Raw genomic sequence first — 21682 nt, forward strand, 5'->3', positions numbered from 1 at the left:
GAGAGGTTAGTACAGAGTGGGGTCACCTGAGAAAATCTGTACTAATCTTATCAATCTTATCAAAGGTTTATCTTCCTTATAGGCCTACATTAAAATGCTATAAAAATACAAATAATACAGTAAAAATGTCATAAATGTTTGTTTTGTCGCTGATGCTATTTGTCAGCGTGAATCATTTCTCATATTTCCTCCCTTTCAGGGGTATAACATTACAATTGTATAGGTAATAGGCTATGTGTTTGTAGATCGACTGAGGTGAATGAACCTACAGCAGCCAAGGTGATAATGGCAAGGGTCATTTTTGCTTGTTTTTGCTGTTCTCTAAATAGCATTTAAAAGCTTTTTATTGTATAGAATTTCAGTAGCCTAAATGATCTTCAACTTACAAAAAATTCTGGACTCGTTTGAAATATAGCACCCTTTCTAAAATTGTTTGCTGCCACTGCTGCATGATTTAAGGCAGACGTGTGCTGCATGGTCTCTGATCATGTAAGCGAACTCACGTGCCTCCGGCATCAACATGTGAAGTCTCCACAGAATACAAAATCAGAGGGATCGAAGCATCCCAAAGGGAACTATTCCAAAAGCCCTGCTTTATTCAACTCACGATTCCTCAATGTATAGAGAAAACTATTAATACAATGGGTGCATATTTCCAGATCTTTAATGCACACTCAGAACTTCAACTTTTGGCAAACCTCACCTGAAGATTTATTAAATCCAGTGCCTTGTGTGTAGTGTTTGTGTGAAGCTTGACCCAATTTCTTAGTCTGTATACTAACGATTACAAAGTGTTTATCCGTGTGGCACTGTATCAGCATAAGTTCATGGTAGAATTATAGCTCCAATCATATTACTGGCATGTGCAACATGCAACGTCTACCAGTACATAGGCTATGTATCTTGCAAATTAATATTTTTTACATGGCAGATTATAGCCAAATTCAAACATTGGTTTGGCTGCTGGTCAAGCACTATTGAGCTATGGATGGAGTATCTACCTGCATGTGTCCACATGATGCTTGATCTTCGATGTGACAGTGTTATCATCAAATGTGTGTGTGTGATACGCATATCACATTCTAATCTAATTCAGTCAAAATGTAGGGATAAAAAAGCAATACAAATCAGTCAAACACTAAGACATATACAAAATGCTAAATATTGAAGATGCATGGATGTCCTTGGTGATATAAAGTGATGTTTTGTTCAACCGACAAATGTAATCCCCTGAAATAATCCCCTGAATAAATACAACAATGTTAGGAAGTGTTGCCAGCTATTGAACCAAAGAAATCCATTTCTGGAGAAGTATTTTTGTTGTTATTACAAATCTGTCACATTCAAAATGTGCATATGACACATCTAACCGCTTCCAGTGCATGCTTTATTTAGGTAATAAAAGCAGAAATGGGCAAGCCATCAGTGAAATTTCAATTGGCAGTTCTTGATGGGGAAGCAGTGCCAAGACTATTTGTAGGTGGTACCATGTATCAAATAACTCTCTGTTACTTGAAGGAATGTTTTTAATTAACATAATGGAACCATTGTGGCAATTAAGCGATTTGCACTGTATCATGAAGGGAGAGTGAATCTAACACTAAGAGGATATTTGACTGTTACAGGCTGAAATTACAGCTCTGCACATCATCTTTCACAGTAGTTAAAAGGAGGTGTTGACAGGTCCTTTTTGTCGGATAAAAAAATAGATCCAAGAAGGTAAACCTGTTAAGATTTACATAATGCTTGTACGTTGTAAATTTACATACAGTCAAGTGTAACTCATTTGACTATATAACTATACAACTAATATTAGATTAGCCTGGGTGCCAGCGTGAGAGACTGATTTTGCTTTGTCAGTCATAGAAATCTGTGTAGAAATTGCTTTACTAATGAGAACCGTTATGTATGAAACATTGGGCGGAGCCTTTCATTGATTGAATTCCTTGTGCCCAAAGAGGACATAACTGCGTCCCAAATGGCACCCTATTCCCATAGGACTATGATCAAAAGTAGTGCACTGCATAGGGAATAGAGTACCATTTGGGACATACTCATTAACCCTACTTGCAAAGGCCTTCAGTACAATAAACTGTTTTTTTAGGGGTTCAAGCAGCAAAGCTGGGTGAAACCCTTTTGTATTTGTTGGCATTGGTTATTCTTCTTCTTTTTCCATAATGGCACATTCCCATGCAAATTCCTGGGAGATGGTAAGGCTTAGGATGTTTAACCTTGAAGGATAGTAAAGGGTCAAGGGTGCACCCATTCATGCAATGCCATGTCAATTGGCCACATGGTGGCACTATAACAATCAGTTTAAAATGCAAACTTTTAAAGGTCACGCCCCTCACCCTGTCTGACCAAGAGTCATGAAATTCAGTACATAGATCCCTCTCCTCACACGGAACAAATTTGCCTCAAGGACCCATAAGGTGCACCATGATGGATTTTCCGCAATTTAGAATTTTCTGAAAAACACTAGGGGAAAACGAGTGACGAGACAGCATTTGCCACAGTACTTTCAAAGCAGCAGCACCGAATGCGTTTACCAGACATATTCATTAGTTCACGTCATAGAAAAACGTTTTGCTACGGAAAAGAAAGCGGGTGTTTCTAATTGGACAAGTTGACATAGAACCTTCCGCAATGTCAGCCGTTTTGCCTCAGTTTTGTCTAGTGAATACAACCTTGTCCATGGGATTTCACGCAGTAACACCCACGCTCGCTGCGACAGGTGAATTCACTTGTCAGTCACAGTGGTCTCCTAGCTACAGCTTCCAGCTTTCAACAACTATGTTTCGTTGCACCAGCACCTCGTTGTTTGACTCTGTGCTTGGTTTCTTTCTTCGCTCACGCTCTTCTCGGGTCTGTGGAATCATCGTGGAATCTGACATTGTGGGAGCATTATCCTATTGGAAACTGTCCTCTCCTGCCTGGTTGCCTGCCTCTTGAGAGGGTGAACACACTTTTTAATGGAAAACAAGCAATGTGTTAATGAAAGAAGTTAATAAAGGCAGTTTAATCATCCTCTAAAACAATCTAGAATGATGCTGTTGTTACCCAAGGCCAATAAATACTGAAGTTCTGAAAAGGTTAGTTAGCCAGTTTGTTAGTCCAGTAATGTTCCTTGCCATATTATTTTGGGGCACCCTGAAGCTCGGAGGTTGCATACTCAGGTTGTTTTCCTATCCTATTGTGGTGGATGAGGAGTAAAGTGCATACTGTGGGCACGCGAAAGGTGATTTTGGCATGTGTAAGATCAAGCTTCTTGGTTACAGCAGAGACAATCAATCCCATCCTGGATCAAGGTCCCTGCTGCCTAAATTGTTGTTATTTTTTTTACGTTTGGAAAGAAATAGCACCCTCTGTGTACACTGACGGCAATACCGTAATACCCCGGTATGGTACAGGAACTGTATGAAGGTATGAAAATCTGGATACCGCCCAACCCTAAAAGGGACACCTACTGATATGAACTGGTTATGCTGCTTTGGTTAGAATAGGGTGCAATAAAATGACTGACATTCAATAAAATCTGCTTCATGAAAATAGGGATATTATTTTGTATGAATGTGTTGAAAGTAGTTGATTTAATGATTTCAATATGGATTTTACAGGCAATCAGTTCCTACAGTGAGCACCAGGGAAACGAACCTCTGGTGGGCTAGATGGAGACCAGGACAGCAACAGAAGGTTAGTGTTTTTTTTAACTTACACATAAAACATTTCTTTGTTACAAAGTCTACTGTGTATAGTGTTAAATATAACCCTGCCTTACATAAACCTTACAGAATTAATAATTGCAGAAGATCACTGTAACCAGATGAACAAATCTGATACTTTTTTACATTGAAACCTACCTGTCTTTTTTATTTTTCAAAGTCCACTGCTTAACATTGTGTGTGTATGGAGTGAAATTAATATTTAAAGATATTGTAACCATTCTTTGCATAACGCTTAGCCCACCTATAGTAGTTCACTAAACTACAGAGTATGATGTCCATCGAAGTTGTTGTCTCTGGCTCTTTTGATATCAGATTCAGAATGAATAATAACCAGGAGTATTTCCAATTCACATGACCAGACAAGAAAAACCAAAGGCCTTATAGTCATTGCACAGATGAAAAGGGAAGCTATCTATAATACTAATCTTTTGTCATAGCCTACAAATAGGACCCAGATTTTTACCTGACCAAGTCCTGAGATCAGGAAAAACTCCAGGCCCAAGAAAAGACACATAAACATTTTGCCACACCATTTTTTATCCTGTGGTGCCACCTCTGGATCTCACAATATGATATTATCACGATACTTAAGTGCCAACACGATATGTATTGCGAATAACACGATTCTCACGATTCTATATGTATTGCAATTCGATATTGCGATTTTATTGCGATTTGATGTTCCAAACATATTCCTCTCTATATGTTTGATGCAGAGAGACAAGCGAGAGCTTGAGAAAATGAGTTTTGATCCGTCATGTAAATAAAAGAAGTATAAACTGACTATTTAAAAAGTGGACGAATAACAAGCTATAGGATGAAAAATACTGGAGTTTTGGCGCAGGGACAGCCGACTAGCGCTAGTTAACGCTAAATAGCAATAACAACAACAAATATTGTCCAAAATAATATTGAGATATGTAACTGTATCGATTTTTACCCCATCACTACTTAAAACACTACTCCTCTGGCACCGAATGACGGATCTGCACGAAATTTGATATGTAGCATCTATGGACCAAGGTGTCTCAATACAATATTTTTCCAGTCTAGCATCTCAAGCAACAGTGCAATATTTTACAGGCCAGCAGATTTTGGGTGTGGTCTGGCACATAAATACATATTATTCAGACATGGATATTTGTATTGTAACAAAACTGGACTCAACATATGCATGCACTTTCAGATTGACCACACGGTGACGCAATAACGGACACATTTATATCTTTGATCTGTGTGACTCAGAGTCATGGAATCTTGCACACATGCTCAGGGAGGTGAGTTTAGTTAACCTGTAGAGTATGGCTCTGTTTGGCCGCATGGGCAGGAAAAACAATCCATGCAAGCTTTTTGGCTAATAGTGGACATTAGTGGAGGCGCCTCAGAGGAGGAAGGGGAGGACCCCCCTCCTCAGTGAATTTCATAAAAGTAACAATTGTGAAACATTTAAAAAAGTATACATTTTCAGATAAAACTATACTAAATATATTCACATCACCAAATAAGTGATTAAAACACACTGTTTTGCAATGATAGCAGCACGTCAGTACTGTCCGAGTGGAACTGACCGCAGAGAGAAAAGAGATATCAAGTTGGCGCCGACAGAGAGGGCTGCCTCGCTTCTAGTCCTTAGGAAACTTTGCAGTATTTTGTTTATTTTGTTTATGTATTATTTATTACATTGTTAGCCCAGAAAATCGTAAGTCTTATTACATACAGTACAACAGGGAAGAACTATTGGAAATCAGAGCGATGTCAACTTACCAGCACTACAACCAGGAATATGATTTCCCCAAAGCGGATCCTTTGTCAGAACCACCCAGGGCATTTGAACTGATTCCAGAGGCTGACCCAAAACAACGCCTCCGGAGAAGAGGCGGAGAAGTTCTTTGAGAGGCTAGTCAAGGATGATAACACCTGCACCTTACCTGTCACCCTAGACCCACTTCAATTTGCTTACCGCACCAATAGGTCCACAGACGATGCAATAGCCATCACACTGCACACTGCTCTATCCCATCTGGACAAGAGGAATACCTATGTAAGAATGCTGTTCATTGACTACAACTCAGCATTCAACACCATAGTACAATCCAAGCTCATCATTAAGCTTGAGGCCTTGGGTCTCAGCCCCGCACTGTGCAATTGGGCTCCGGACTTCCTGACGGGCCGCCACAAGGTGGTGAAGGTAGGAAATAACATCTACACTTCGTTGATTTTCAACACTGGGGCGCACAAGGGTGTGTGCTCAGCCCCCTCCTGTACTCCCTGTTCAACCATGACTGCGTCGTCATGCACGCTTCCAACTCAATCATCAGTTTGCAGATGACACTACAGTAGTAGGCTTGATTACCAACAATGACAAGACAGCCTACAGGGAGGAGATGAGGGCACTCAGAGTGTGGTGTCAGGAAAGCAACCTCTGACTCAACATCAACAAAACTAAGGAGATGATCGTGGACTTCAGGAAACAGCAGAGGGAGCAACCCCCTATCCACATCTACGGGACAGTAGTGGAGAAGGTGGAAAGTTTTAAGTTCCTCGGCGTACACATCACGGACAAACGGAAATGGTTCACCCACACAGACAGTGTGGTGAAGAAGGGGCAACATTACCTCTTCAACCTCAGGAGGCTGAAGAAATTTGGCTTGTCACCTAAAACCCTCACAAACTTTTACAGATGCACAATTGAGAGCATCCTGTCGGGCTGTATCACCGACCGGTATGGCAACAGCACCGCCCACAACCGCAAGGCTCTCCAGAGGGTGGTGCGGTCTGCACAGCGCATTACCGGGGGCAAACTACCTGCCCTCCAGGACACATTCAGCACCCGATGTCACAGGAAGGCCAAAAAGATCATCAAGTACAACAACCAACCGAGCCACTGCTACCATCCAGAAGGCGAGGTCAGTACAACAAAACAAAGGAGATCGAGAGACTGTAAAACTGCTTCTTTCTCCAGGCCATCAGACTGTTAAAAAGCCATCACTAACACAGAGAAGCTGCTGCCCACATACAGACTTGAAATCATTGGCCACTTTAATAAATCGATCACTAGTCACTTTAATAATGCCACTTTAATAATGTTTACATATCTTGCATTACTCATCTCACGTGTACAGTATATACTGTATTTTATACCATCAATTGCATCTTGCCTATGCCACCCTGTTATTGCTCATCCATATATTTATATGTACATTCCTTTCCTTTAGATTTGTGTGTATTAGGTAGTTGTTGTGGAATTGTTAGATTACATGTTAGATATTGCTGCACTGTTGGAACTAAAAGCATACGCATTTCGCTACACTCGCAATAACATCTGCTAACCATGTGTATGTGACTAATACAATTTGATTTGATGGTCTACTAAAGCCTCAGCAGTACTCTGTAGGTTAGCACCATGGTGTAGCCAGAGGACAGCTAGCTTCTGTCCTCCTCTGGGTACACTGACTTCAAAACAAAACCTAGGAGGTTCTCACCCCCTTCCGTAGACATACACAGTAATTATGACAACTTCCGGAGGACATACTCCAACCTATCAGTGCTCTTGCAGCATGAACTGACATGTTGTCCACCCAAAGAAAATATCAGAGATTGAATCTAGTACTGAAGGCATAAGCTACAGCTAGCTAGCACTGCAGTGCATAAAATGTGGTGAGTAGTTGACTCAAAGAGAGCGAGAAAGACAATAGTTGAACAGTTTAGAACTAATTAATTTCTACCTAGCTAGCTATATTTGGTTGTATTTATTTTTTACTTTCACTTAGCTAGTGAATGCAGCTAGCTAGTTTAGCCTACTTAGCCAGAGAGGGATGCTATGTTAGCTAGCTGGCTATGGCAATCCAACAATGTAAGTCTTCCAAGTCAAGGTAAGCTTTTGGTTTTATTAATGTATTGCCACCGGGGCCCACCAGTGTAGTTGCTAAACTGCTTTTGACTGTACACTGTACTGCATGATTGTAACTAGTGGGTTTACTAACGCGTTAGTTCTAGTAGCTATGTTGACTATGACGTGACAACGATGTAGGCTGTGTGTAGCAGTTATAGCGGTCATGATATGAAGGTTTGGCTTGGAAAGTTTTTTTTCCTGGTCACAGACAGCTGATGTGTAGTGCACCGAAGTCCACAGGCGAAGGGAAAAGTTGAGAGGAGGAGAGCGCATAGATAGTTGCGAGAAGGAATTATATATACAACAAGCAAAGTGATCAAGCTGTTTTTATATGTGGCTGCTATGAAAGTGAACTGAACATTTTTTCTTAAACGAAAGCAAACAGAACAAAACAGGGATAAAAATACCTGTATTTGGCCAATAGAAATGTACATTTGCAAATGTTGGACTAATGATTACTCCCTAGATCAGCTAGATACAGGCAAGAATGTGCAAGGCGGTATTGAATGTGTCACTGTCTGACCTTGATTACAAAATTCTCTCTATATTGTAAACTTTAATTCATAGGCTAGGTTGTAGCAACCTCATGATGGGTAAAGGGGAAATTCAAGTATCATGTAGTAGCCTAAACCTATCGATGTTACATTGAGCTGGGTGAATGGAATATGAATGACAGTCATCCAATATTCTGTAATAGAAATAAGGCCATGTTCATAAAAAAGAATCATCCTCCCTCATTTTAAATGGCACCAACCACCACTGGTGGACATATTGTTTGAGCTATAGTCTTGGAAAATATTGCGTTTCAAGATGTTGAAAGAGGTTATATACCATATTTCATTCCAGTCTGTTTAGCAATTCTGGAGAAGATGTTTTAAAAAATCCTAAATATTTCAAAAGCATATTGCATGATCTGTTTGATTTTGAGTTCTGATATTTGACAAGCTTGGTAAGGAGTACAGAAGTAGCTCATCCTAGGGCGATGTGTCCAATTTCTCCTGGCAACACAATGGAAACAAATACAATAGGGTTTCACCAGCCTCGCTGCTGAACCACTAATTAAAGTCCTCTTATTAATATTGCCAGACTCCCAACCCATCTAGCCTTCTGACAATGAGAACAAATTAATGACTGGAGTAAATATACATCTAGCCAGGCTTTGCCTTGGCTGGACTAGTCCTCTGGAGCCAGCCACTTCACCTGCTGCAAGCAGATATGCATTTTGATGAGTGAAGTGCTACAGTTAAAGGGATTTGGGGGGGATTTCATTGAAGCCCCAATGTGGTGCAGGAGAGGCTTTGGAGACGGAGGCAGGATTTATCTCCCTGATTGGATCTTTCCTTGGCTGGAGGAAATACTTGGTCCAAGGGTACATGATGTGCCAGCACTCTCCACCAATTTCTAGTTTTTCCCCGCTACAATATTTATCAACTAATCTCAGCAGAACTGCAGCTCAACCTCGCATTCAGACTGTAAGCATACTCTTGCCAGCAGCACTGAGTCTTGGATGCTTTGCTCAGTGGCAAGTGGAGAGCCATAAAAAGACAAACTCTGCCCCATTAAAAATGCTTAGTGCTTAGGTCACTCCCTTCTTCTGTATTGTACATAATGCATTTTCAGGCTTGCTTTTAGGTGTGTGTGTGTGTGTGTGTGTGTGTGCGTGTGCGTGTGCGTGTGTACCTTTTAAGATATGTCTGCATATTGCTTGCTTTGACACTCAACCATCCCCCCAAAATTAAGAGGTAATTTGCTCATTATCATGACAAATTGCTCAAGTTAGGCTTCAGACAAAAAACAACATCAGCAGTAAAAGAATATGTTGTAATTATGAGGAATTGTATTTCTCCTTTTCAGTAGCCTGTCAACAACGCAGCATTTTATAAATATTTTATGTGAGAGCTGCTCTGCTATTGCTGTCAAAATGATGTTTAGTGAATTCAAGGAGCATGTCTATGCCTTCAAAACGTCACTCAGAATGCACTTTCCATATTATACAGAATCCAACAGATGGATAAAAGTCCTATCTTGCAGATAGATGGTAGAGAAACAAAAGCAATGGGGAAAACGACCTGCCTCCGATCTCAAATCACATATTCAGGGCATGAGCTAGATGTTTGTTGATATTGAGCTAAATAGTTCTAGCCATTTTGGGATTTTTTTATATTTTTTCCTTGCCCATTTTATCGCACACCTGTGTCCTGCTCCTCCCAATAGCTTTCAAATGCAGCTTGACAGAAATGAATAACAAATAACGGAAACAAATAGCCCACCTGATTCCATGAATTCGGTGTTGAAGTTGGTCCAGGATTCCTTGCTTTTGTGCAGATTTTCCTCCATGACTTTAATATCAGCAAAGGGGCAGTTACAATCTGGGAACTTGGCAGAGCAGCGGCACCAGCAGTCATTGTTACGACACAAAAGCTCCCCCTCAGAGTTGCATGCCACGTAGCTGAGAGCAGCCTCCACAAAACGGTTCCGGAGGAATTCTGGAAGGACATCCTGTAAACCTGAGTACAGAGGAGAATATTATAGCATCTTTTCATTTATGAAATATTATATTTTAGTGACTTCAAGTTACATGCAGTTCATGTTCAAAACAAAGCAATATGTCCCTTTTATCCCTCATATGTCTCCATAGTGAGAGCAAAAGTCTAAAAATGAGATGGGAATTACTATAATTGGGTTGTTTATTGTAGCCACTGCAAGACAAAGGAACTTAGTTGCTAGTAATCGAGAATTAGGTATAAAGACCACAAACAAAATCCAGAGTGTAGACGGTCAAGGTTATGAAATTATGCGCCTACGATGCTAGAAAGAGGGGAGGCATGGTGCCAGGTCAAAAGTAGTGCAATCCATAGGTAATCAGATGCTATTTGAGACTAATGTTTTGATGGAACAGTTCTTTTAAACAATGCCACCCATCAGAACATGCCTCCCCTCTGTATATATGCCTGCACAAATGTCCTTTACTGCATGAGACAGGCTTACACTTGATATACAGTGCATTCGGAAAGTATTCAGACCCCTTGACTCATTCCAAATTTTGTTTCATTACAGCCTTTTTCTAAAATTCATTCAATTAAATGTTTTCCTCATCAATCTACACACAATACCCCATAATGACAAGTGAAAACAAGTTTTTAGAAATGTTTACAAATGTATGAAAAATGTAAAACTTAAATACCTTATTTACATAAGTATCAGACCCTTTGCAATGAGACTTGAAATTGAGATCAGGGGCATCCTGTTTCCATTGATCATCCTTGAGATGTTTATACAACTTTTGGTCCAATTCATGCACTTATCAAGTGAACATCCCTGGTCATCCCTACTGCCACTGATCTGGTAGACTCACTAAACATGCTTAATGCTTCGTTTGTAAATTAGGTCTGAGTTTTGGAGAGTGCCCTTGGATATCTTTAAATAAAAAAAACAAGAACATTGTGCCGTCTGGTTTGCTTAATATAAGGAATTTGAAATGATTTATACTTTTACTTTGATACTTAAGTATATTTTAGCAATTACATTTATTTTTGATACTTAATATATTTAAAACCAAATACTATTAGACTTTTACTCAAGTAGTATTTTACTGGATGACTTTTACTTTTACTTGAGTCATTTTCTACTTTTACTCAAGTATGACAATTGGGTACTTTTTCCACCATTGACTCTTCCAAGATCTGGCCGCCCGGCCAAACTGAGAAATTGGGGGAGAAGGGCCTTGGTCAGGGAGTTGACCAAGAACCCGTTGGTCACTCTGACAGAGCTCCAGAGTTCCTCTGTGGAGATGGGAGAATCTTCCAGAAGGACAACCATCTCTGCAGCACTCCACCAATCAAGCCTTTATGGTAGAGTGGCCACTTCTCAGTAAAAGGCACATGAAAGCCAGCTTGGAGTTAGGCAAATGGCACCTAAAGGACTCTCAGACCATGAGAAACAAGATTCGCTGGTCTGATGAAACCAAGATTAAACTCTTTGGCCTGAATGCCAAGCATCACATCTGGAGGAAACCTGGCACCATCCCTCCGGTGAAGCATGGTGGTGGCAGCATCATGCTGTGGGGATGTTTTTCAGCGTCAGGGACTGGGAGACTAGTTAGGATCGAGGCAAAGATGAACGGCGCAAAGTACAGAGATCCTTGATGAAAATTTGCTCTAGAGTGCTCAGGACCTCAGACTGGGAGCGAAGGTTTACTGTCCAAAAGGACAACGACCCTAAGCACACAGTAAAGACAATTTAGGAGTGGCTTTGTATGTCTCTGAATGTGCTTGAGTGGCCCAGCCAGAGCCCGGACTTGAACCCGATCGAACATCTCTGACAGAGCTTGAGAGGATCTACAGAGAAGAATGGGAGAAACTTCTCAAATACAGGTGTGCCAAGCTTGTAGCGTCATACCCAAGGATACTCAAGGCTGTTTTCGGTGCCAAAGGTGCTTCAACAAAGTACTGAGTAAAGGGTCTGAATACTTATGTAAATGTGATATTTCATATTTTTTTTAAATTTTAATACATTTGCAAAAATGTCATTATGGGGTATTTTGTGTAGATTGAGGAGGGAAAAATACAATTTCATCAATTTTAGTATAAGACTAACATAACAAAATGTGGAAAAAGTCAACGGGTCTGAATACTTTCCCGAATGCACTGTACATGCACCTAAAATAGGTGATATTCAATGTTGATAAAGATACCGTCCAATTTTAAATCACACATAATTTGAAAACCCATGATCTGTTTTAAATGGTAACATATTTTTCTGATCAATACATATCAATAACCTTGCTGAGAGTTCAATAATATGTATTAAATTGTGTGCTTTTTCTCAATTTCCCTAATGGTTTTGTTAGTCAGAAGCTCAGCTGTGGGTGTTTGGAATCTAATGATCATGTTAGCTGTGACAAAGGCTTCCTCTCAGTTTGCACCACTTTGGAAATGTTTCAAGAGTGGAGTCAATCCGTGTGCCTTATTATGAATATTTATGTGTGTTCCTTGGTATTTACTTTTTGAATAGTGGAGAGCAGACACAATTAGTCACAGTCTTCCTGCCCTGCCTTGGCGGCTGACAGGTTCTGTGAGCCAATGGGAGAGCTATCTGGCAGAAATGGGCTTTAATTTGGGAGACGGCTAAATAACAGCCTCTTCACCTCAGCCCTTCCATCTCTGCCACTATTTTGGGGGAGCGAGTGCAACGAGTACTTTTCTGTGGAATTGCAAGCTTCAGTTGTCAAGAACAATACTTTCCCATATTTCATTTATTCTCCCTGTGCTAATGACTTGTCTTGCTGGAAGTGCAGAGATGCTTTCGCTAAGAAAGTTACAAAATTCAACACATTAGAACACACACACACACGCACACGCACACGCACACGCACACACACACACAATCTAAAAAAATACTGTCACACAGATTTTCAACCATCTCTCAGTAGTTACAGGGTATCTGTCAGCAGTGGGCTTCCTTCAGGAGACGGCGGTATTAAGTGGGTTGGCAATTTAAATGTCAAACCTGAGGAAGGCGCTGGAAATTGGCACAAGCTGCGTTTATAATTAGCGATGGCTGAAGGAAGAGAATGCTCTGAGCTCATTCCTCTCCTCACACTACTTTGTGCTTGTTTGACTTGTGGTGACATTTCTGTCGTGGGTGTTCGAAGCAAATTAGTGTTCGCTGAAATGCTTGTCTGCAGACGACCCTACAGCCTACTTTTAAAGAATTGGAAAAAATTAAATTTATTAGACTGGCATTAACCTCTGGGATTTCATATTATTATTGAACCACATGGGCTTTTCCGTTGCAATGAATAATAGGAGTCTGAAATGGGATTAGCTGTGATTGTTTGTTTTCTAGTAACCTTATAATGGTAATCTACTTCAATTTAACATGAATTTAAAAAAGGTAGATTATCGTGAAATATTTGTACAGTGCCGTAAAATACTTTTTGGGTGTCGGCTTCCCCTAATGAGGATTAAGAATTGAATGATCACATTTTCCTTGGTTAAAAAAGACAAGATAATATAAACACGATTTTTGTTCCTGGCATCCTTTTGGACTCTAAACCATATGCTTAATATAGTGACCAATATGCACTGTTTGATGGTTTAATTAACTGCAAATACAGTGAGATAGGGCTATTTATCAGTCATTTAAATATGTGGATTGATTTATGCATTTTGTCATGGTTGTGGCTTATACATCATGGTAAGCCAATTTTCTATTTACAATTGCTCTTGGGCTACCAGAGAGGTGAACCAAAGATTTAGGTTTCCTGTAGATAGCTTTTTTAGTGCACTTCACGTAAACAATAGCTGAAATGGCATTGTACAGTCATCAATTTATTTAATATAGGGATAAGACAAACATAGATTTAACATTTAAATTTACAGTGTTACACCTTCAGAACATGCGTTGAGGAAGATCTTTGGAGGATATACCCTTGGACTTTGTTTTCATGAATTATACATTGTGCAGGGAGAGACCAGTAGATATGCTCTTCCTTTCACTTCTTGATACCGACTGCTTTTTCCAGTCCTTCATCATCTTTTCTCCTGTGTTCACGATGCTTAGACTTGGCTTCACTATTGGATTAGCGAGATTGTCATCACTGTCACTTGCTTATCTATTTCTTTCCTCTTGAAATAAAGCTTAGCCAGACGTGTGATGCTCTGAAGCAGAGCCGGCTCAATGGCAGAAGCTAAATAAGCAGTCGCTTACCCGGCCGCCAGCCCCCCCCCCCCCCTCCGACGATAAAAAATGGACAACTTATCAAAACCTTGTTCTGTTGAAGCATTCTTGGTTCTAGGTGAGCAAGTCTGCTCGGAAAGGAGAGAAGGCACGTTAAGATTGCCTAAATAACTGGCAAACAGCGCATGAGAAGGCTATATTATCAGATGGTAAGCCTATCTGTTAACGCCGATACACAAAATACACACTATGACTAGCCTGCTAATGTGCCTTTACTGTCGAGAAAATACCCGTTACTGATCCAAATGGTTGCCTAATGAGGCCTAGGCTATTATTATTTTTCTAATGAAACATGCATTCAAAACGCAGAGCTTTGTAGCAGTTATTGAAATGGCATATTCACTGCAGTTTACAGCCTAGACTACAACTCTTTACTCACTAGAAAAAAGAAAGAAAATACATTATTGCATTGTGTTTCTCTAGCCTAGTTATGATAATTTTCTTATCCCTAAAAAGCTTAATAAATTGGGGTAGTGGCGATTTTTAGCATGTAAATCTTGGTGGAGCAAACTCAACCAATTTGTTTAGATGCATGCCAGCAAAGCCACTACACAACATTTTATTAGGCCTATGGTCTAAAAAGGAAGGAAAGAACAATCATAAGGATCTAAATTAATAGACAATATACCGGCGCACAGACAGCATATTGCGCAAACAAAACAACCCTTGCAATATCAACTGGAATAACATGGGTCTATTACTGAACTTTTTGTTGAAAAAAAAATGTGTTGAATGGGAAGAGACTGTCACTGGCAAACATGGTTACGGACCCAACAACATATAGAATCCCCTCCTCGTGAAGAAAAGCACATGAGCTAATTATAATACACAAATAAGCAAAACTATGAAATCATTCATGAATAAGATAGACCTACTGTATATAAGCAATATAACAATTGAGATGTACAAACTATGGCATAAGGGGACAATGAGAGGATAAGAGGCAAGCCGTAATTTTGATTAAGACAAATGAGCGAGTAGTTCACATACTTTGGTCATGTAGTGTAAATGGCTTATAAAATTAATAGGATTAAATCTCCGCAATAGTCCTTAGCCACTCGCCATCAATGCTTTTCTTCTATTAGAGCATTTATCTGTTCTTACTGTCTACAGTCCATCTTACCCTAGCTTTACCATAGTTTACATAGTTTACGTTTTGGCCGATAAGATGGTCTTTAAACTATTCCTTGTTGTTAGCTATCCCTGTGGTGTCTATGGGAATGACGGCTTGGCGTATGGAGATTTTGTTCCTCCATCCTTGGACTGTGTCCTGGCCATCTGGGCCTCATTATGTCTGATATTTGCCCAATCCCCTATTGTCTAGCCTCTGTTGTTTGACCGGTGCAGCCATGTTGGACCTGCTGGTTGGACCTGCTGGGAGCCAGGTTATGGAAGCAGCACTTAAAGTCTGTGTCCCAAATGGCACCCTATTCCCTTTATAGTGCACTACTTTTGACCTGGTCACTCTGGTCAAAAGTAGTGCACTATGTAGGGAATAGGTACCATTTTGGGACGTCACCAAAGCTTATTTTATACACCGTTAAAGCGCCAGTCCCCAGCAGATGGATGAATCCATCCCAAAATAATCCCACACACCAGGATTTTCAAAACCTTGCTTCACAGATATGATCTATAATTTGAGATTCAATACTGCATGATTTCACAAGTCAAAGAACCTGAATGAATGTCTTGAGGAATGACGAATGGGAGCCCACTGCTAAGCTTAGAAGTACTGATCTACACTTATCACAATCATATGGCATTGGTTGTATAGATCAGAGCTGGCGAGAACAGTGAAGCACTCAAGGGGAATACAAAGCTTTTGCCTGGAGAGTTTATTGTACGCAAGAAAGTTTCTCCACCAAAATACTCCCTTACATCAAGTTGGAGAGTTATGATCATTTGAAACTAAATAAGTAATTTTTTCTTCTTGGCAGCAAAAATATTTTTTGGTGGATTCCAAGTAATTTGTCTTGCAGCATAGAACAAAGAACATAATGAGTATATTATACACACACAATAGAACACAGAGCAACTGTTTAGAGAATGGAGTGCAATAGCTTACCTTTTAGATGTATTTTATTTTCAGGACTGTGTACCAAGACAGAGCTAACAGAATCAAGGCTGTCATAGTTACTGCATCCAAGGGGCCCGGTCCTAGTTTCTGTTACCTAGGAAACAAGGAGATACTTTAATGCCTTATTATGCCTACTGGTGAATCATGGTTGTTAGGTTGTCTAACCCATAGAAATAGAATGAATAGAAAGGGTTTCTCCATTCAAGTCAATGAGGGCATAATGGGTGGACTGGCAGCCATTTTGAGTGTACCCATGCCAGGAAGTAAAAGCTAGGTTGAAGATGACCTGAGTAAAAGCTACAATAAACTGCTCTGCCTGCGGTTATGGAACCCCTACCAGTCCCAGACCAGCTGCTTTCAACTCTTAATGATCGGCTATGAAAAGCCAACTGACTTTTATTCCTGATTATTATTTGACCATGCTTGTCATTTATGAACATTTTGAAAATCTTGGCTCTCTCTAATTCTCTCCTTCTCTCTTTCTTTCTCTCTCTCGGAGGACCTGAGCCCTAGGACCATACGTCAGGACTACCGGGCATGATGACTCCTTGCTGTCCCCAGTCCGCCTGGCCTTGCTGCTATTCCAGTTTCAACTGTTCTGCCTGCGGTTACGGAACCCCTACCTGTCCCAGACCTGCTGTTTTCAACTCTTAATGATCGGCTATGAAAAGCCAACTGACATTTATTCCTGATTATTATTTGACCATGCTTGTCATTTATGAACATTTTGAAAATCTTTGCTCTCTCTAATTTTCTCCTTCTCTCTTTCTTTCTCTCTCTCGGAGGACCTGAGCCCTAGGACAATACGTCAGGACTACCGGGCATGATGACTCCTTGCTGTCCCTTTTATTCCTGATTATTATTTGACCATGCTTGTCACTTATGAACATTTTGAACATCTTGGCATAGTTCTGTTATAATCTCCACCCGGCACAGCCAGAAGAGGACTGGCCACCCCTCATAGCCTGGTTCCTCTCTAGGTTTCTTCCTAGGTTTTGGCCTTTCTAGGGAGTTTTTCCTAGCCACCGTGCTTCTACACCTGCATTGCTTGCTGTTTGGGGTTTTAGGCTGGGTTTCTGTACAGCACTTCGAGATATTAGCTGATGTACGAAGGGCTATATAAAAAAATATATATATAAAAAAAATAATTGAAGATGGGAAGATTAAGACAATGTAATAATTCTGTGAGGAAGCGTTAAAAATGTATATTCATGGGACCAGCGGTCAGGAATTCCAGTAAAAAAGTGTCTGGATAGGAATGACAGTAAAACTGTTGAGTAGTTAGCTGATATTCACTACGAATGTGTTTACTTTTCACTTTGATAGCAAACTTTCTGTGCGACTACCATTCACTCCCAGTCATTCCCGAATGTAGAAGCTTGTCCCTTGTTGAATAGTGGCGCAAAGAGTTATGGGATATTAGAATCCTCTTGTCTTAACCTGAATATATCAAAGGCAGTATTGTATGTGATGGTTTGTATAAACCTTGCTGTCTGCCTGTCCGACCTCGGAAACGATGTTTCATTGAAAAAATGCGATCTCGCCCCTATACAGAGAATGCTGTGTCTGCCTCGTCCCGCTTCGTCGTCCATTATTTCCAAAGTAATGTACAGAACGTCTGTGTTTATCCCTTACATTTAAAAGTTATTAAAACAGATGAATATGGAGCATTTGCTGCTCTTCCAGCTGTCGAGTTTTTGGAGCAGTTGGCTAGCTAAGTGAGAAGACATTAGCCAGCCTGCATAGCAACCGTTTTTGTTAGCCATAGCAACCAATGTTTCCACACAGATTGTTTTTTTTTCAAGTCTTTTTTTCTCAGATGGAAGGATAAAATTCAGCTTTTCTGATTGGAAAGTGAAAATTCTATGCGTCGTTCTTTACCCCGTTTCACACTGGCTATTTTGGCAGTGTGTTTATGTTTCTGTGGCTAAAAGTCGGTGCTAACCCTGCTCTGGAACAGGGACAGCAAGACCTGGGCTAAGATTGGTGCGAGCCCACATTAGAATGTGCAAGTGTGAACACTCACTAAAGCCCCAGGCTAAAATCTCCCGAAGCTAGGGGGCAGAATTTTTATATTTGGAAAAAAAACGTTCCCAAGGTAAACGGACTATTTCTCAGGCTCAGATATTAGAATATGCATATAATTGACCGATTAGGATAGAAAACACTCTAAAGTTTCCAAAACTGTAAAAATATTGTCTGTGAGTATAACAGAACTGATTAAACCTGAGCAACTCCAACCCGGAAGTGCTTAAAAAAAAAAACTTGTTCCATTGCTTGCCCCTCCTCCATTTAAAGGCGTATCAACCAGATTTCCTTTTCAATGGCTTCCTCAGGCTGTGACCAGGCTTTAGACATAGTTTCAGGCTTTTATTTTGAAAAATAAGCGAGATTTATCAAAACGCATCAGTGGATGACCAGGTGTCCTTTGATTGGTTCCTGCGCAGGAGAGATTTGGCTCGACATTTTCTATCTCTGTAGAATTGAACAGTTTACCGTCTGGTTGAAATATGACCGATTATGTATGTTAAAAACAACCTGAGGATTGATTATAAAAAACCTTTGACATGTTTCTACGAACATTACGGATACTTTTTGGAATTTTCGTCTGCCCTTCAGTACCAGAACGAGCTTGTGGTTTTCTGAACATAACGCGCAAACCAAATGGCGATTTTTGATTATAAAACTAATCTTATAGAACAAAAATAACATTTATTGTGTAACTGGGAGTCTCGTAAGTACAAACATCCGAAGATTATCAAAGGTAAGCGATTAATTTTATTGCTTTTCTGACTTTCGTGACCAAGCTAATTTAAGGCTAGCTTTCCTAGCAGTGATTGATACACTCACAAACGCTTGGATTTCGCTGTAAAGCATATTTTCAAAATCTGACACGATAGGTGGATTAACAACAAGCTAAGCTGTGTTTTGGTATATTTCACTTGTGATTCCATGATTATAAATATTTTTAGTATTATTTTTGAGTTTGGCGCGCTGCCAATTCAGCGGTTGTTTACGAAAATGATCCTGTAAAAGGGATCTGTGCGGCAAGAAGTTAACAAAATACTTTAATCCATGTCAATCTTCTCCTCCAAGACTATGAAATATGAATAATATACTGTAGTATGGCGCTCAAAAATGTTAAAGGCAATAGTGAAAAGGCAAGATTCTCTAAATCGATCTCTTTATCGCATCTATCAATATAAACTTCCCTTGCAAATCTCCTTCCAAATCTTCCTCGCAGTTATGTAAGATAGTAAGATTGTATTTCTTGACAAAAAAATGCTGCCAGTAAGCTACAATACTCAATAAATAAGGTGTTTTACAGATGATTCATTGTAAAATATTGTTTTTCTATCGACCCTTGTCAAACAATATCAAGTCAGTGCAGCACTACATGCTATGTATTGTGGACTATACTTCATTCCACTTACTGTGATATATACCAAATAAGTTGAAGTACTTTATGGTCCCCCTGCATTACGTAAGATAATATATTTCATTCCTCCTCCAGAAGTTTCATTACAACCACAAAGCCTAAAGCCATGTATGCAGGCAGGTCAAGCACATCCCACTCTCTCATGGATGATTAGCTCAGTTGGCAGAGCATTGAGGAGCAGGTGGCTCGCATACTAGAGATGATAATTTTGCTAAAATGTAACCAGCAGCTTCTCATCTTGAAGCACTGCAGGGCTGAAGCCAGGTATTTGCAGAGTGCTTCATATTTTTTTTTTTTATCAATCTGTCCTATAACATACACAGATTGTACAAAATATTAGGAACACCTTCCTAATATTGAGTTGAACCCCCTTTTGCCCTCAGAACAGCCTCAATTCGTCGGGGCATGGATGAGCATTTCACAGGGATGTTGGCCCATGTTGACTCCAATGCTTCCCACGGTTTTGTCAAGTTGGCTGGTGGGGGACCATTCTTGAAGCACACAGAAATCTGTTGAACGTGAAAAACTCGGCAACGTTGCAGTTCTTGACACTCTCAAACCGGTGCGGCTGTCACCTACGACCATACCCCGTTCAAAGGCACTTCAATATTTTTTCTTTCCCATTCAACCCCTGACTAGTTAGGTTTCCATCCAATTGGTGGCAGATTTTCATGCAAATATTCAAAAATCTGCATGAAGAAATTTTTTCCAACTAGTGGTGTGTTTCCACCAAACTAAAACAATCACTGCATGATGTAGTGTACAAAATATATACTTTTTCACTTAAGTTTTCATGTACCGAATAAAAATGTAATGTTCAATGTGTTTCCATCGCATTTTCAACTCTACCGATAGTTTTGTCACAAACTGTTGCATTAAATAGCAAATGTGCTGACTCGGTCTTTGCATGTGCCCTCTAGCCAACAGCTCGCAGATATAGTGCGGGTAGGCTCTGCAGGTGGGCTAGTCTACATGATGATATTATTGATAAGAGTGAGAATGTTTATATTTGTCAAAATGGCAGTCAAGCATCAAACATCATGTCACCAGAATAAGACCCTCGACATTTATTGGAAGGAGCATCAAGCTCATACCATACACTTTCACCACCTTGTGAAGTTCATCATAACTTATTTTATCTGAAAGCTAATTTAAACTGCATAGCTTCCCAAGATTTTGTGTGTCCTCCAACTACGACATGTCATCGCGTGATAACTTTGCTTTCATATGATGGTTATTATATCAATATTTGCTCATTAAAAAAAAATCACCACCATTTTTCGCATAATTAATTTTACAGACAAAAAAGATCCCAACATGTCGAACAAACAAATTATCTGTCGGCATTTATAAAATTGCATAGAAGCTTCCTGTTTCCATCACAGTTGTCATGATTTTGTTTTATACGGTATGACTTTACACGCATAAAAACTGGGGATGGAAACGTGGTTAATAGCACACATACACAATCCATGTCTCAGTTGTGTCAAGGCTTAAAAATCCTTCTTTAATTAACCTGTCTTCTCCCCTTCATCTACACTCATTGAAGTGGATTTAACAGGTGACATCAATAAGAGATCATAGCGTTCACCTGGATTCACCATGTCGGTGTTCCTAATGTTTTGTATACTCAGTGTAGTTCAAATCACTGATTCCTGGTGTTTAATCGGACCTGGCAGCTAATGTTTTTTAGACAGTCCCGCTGTCTGCCATTTAGCTAAGATACATACAGCTAGTACAGCCCATTGTGAAACTTTCTGACAAATATTAAGGTACCGGTCCTCTGTGAAATGCTAATGGTAACTCTA

At 40.0% G+C, this 21682-nt stretch overlaps 1 protein-coding gene across 1 annotated transcript in view; it reads right to left on the bottom strand.

Annotated features, from left to right (window-relative positions):
- LOC120055531 (BMP/retinoic acid-inducible neural-specific protein 3-like) overlaps positions 1-21682 on the bottom strand; it is a 61745-nt gene that overhangs the window by 14979 nt on the left and 25084 nt on the right. Inside the window, exons 4-5 of the mRNA XM_039003393.1 lie at positions 16424-16529; positions 9888-10124 (exon numbers count right to left, since the gene is read on the bottom strand). Coding sequence (XP_038859321.1) covers positions 9888-10124; positions 16424-16529 — 343 coding nt within the window. The remainder of the gene's footprint in view (positions 1-9887; positions 10125-16423; positions 16530-21682) is intronic.

This window comes from Salvelinus namaycush, chromosome 11, assembly GCF_016432855.1.
Source record: "Salvelinus namaycush isolate Seneca chromosome 11, SaNama_1.0, whole genome shotgun sequence".
Lineage (NCBI taxonomy): Eukaryota > Metazoa > Chordata > Actinopteri > Salmoniformes > Salmonidae > Salvelinus > Salvelinus namaycush.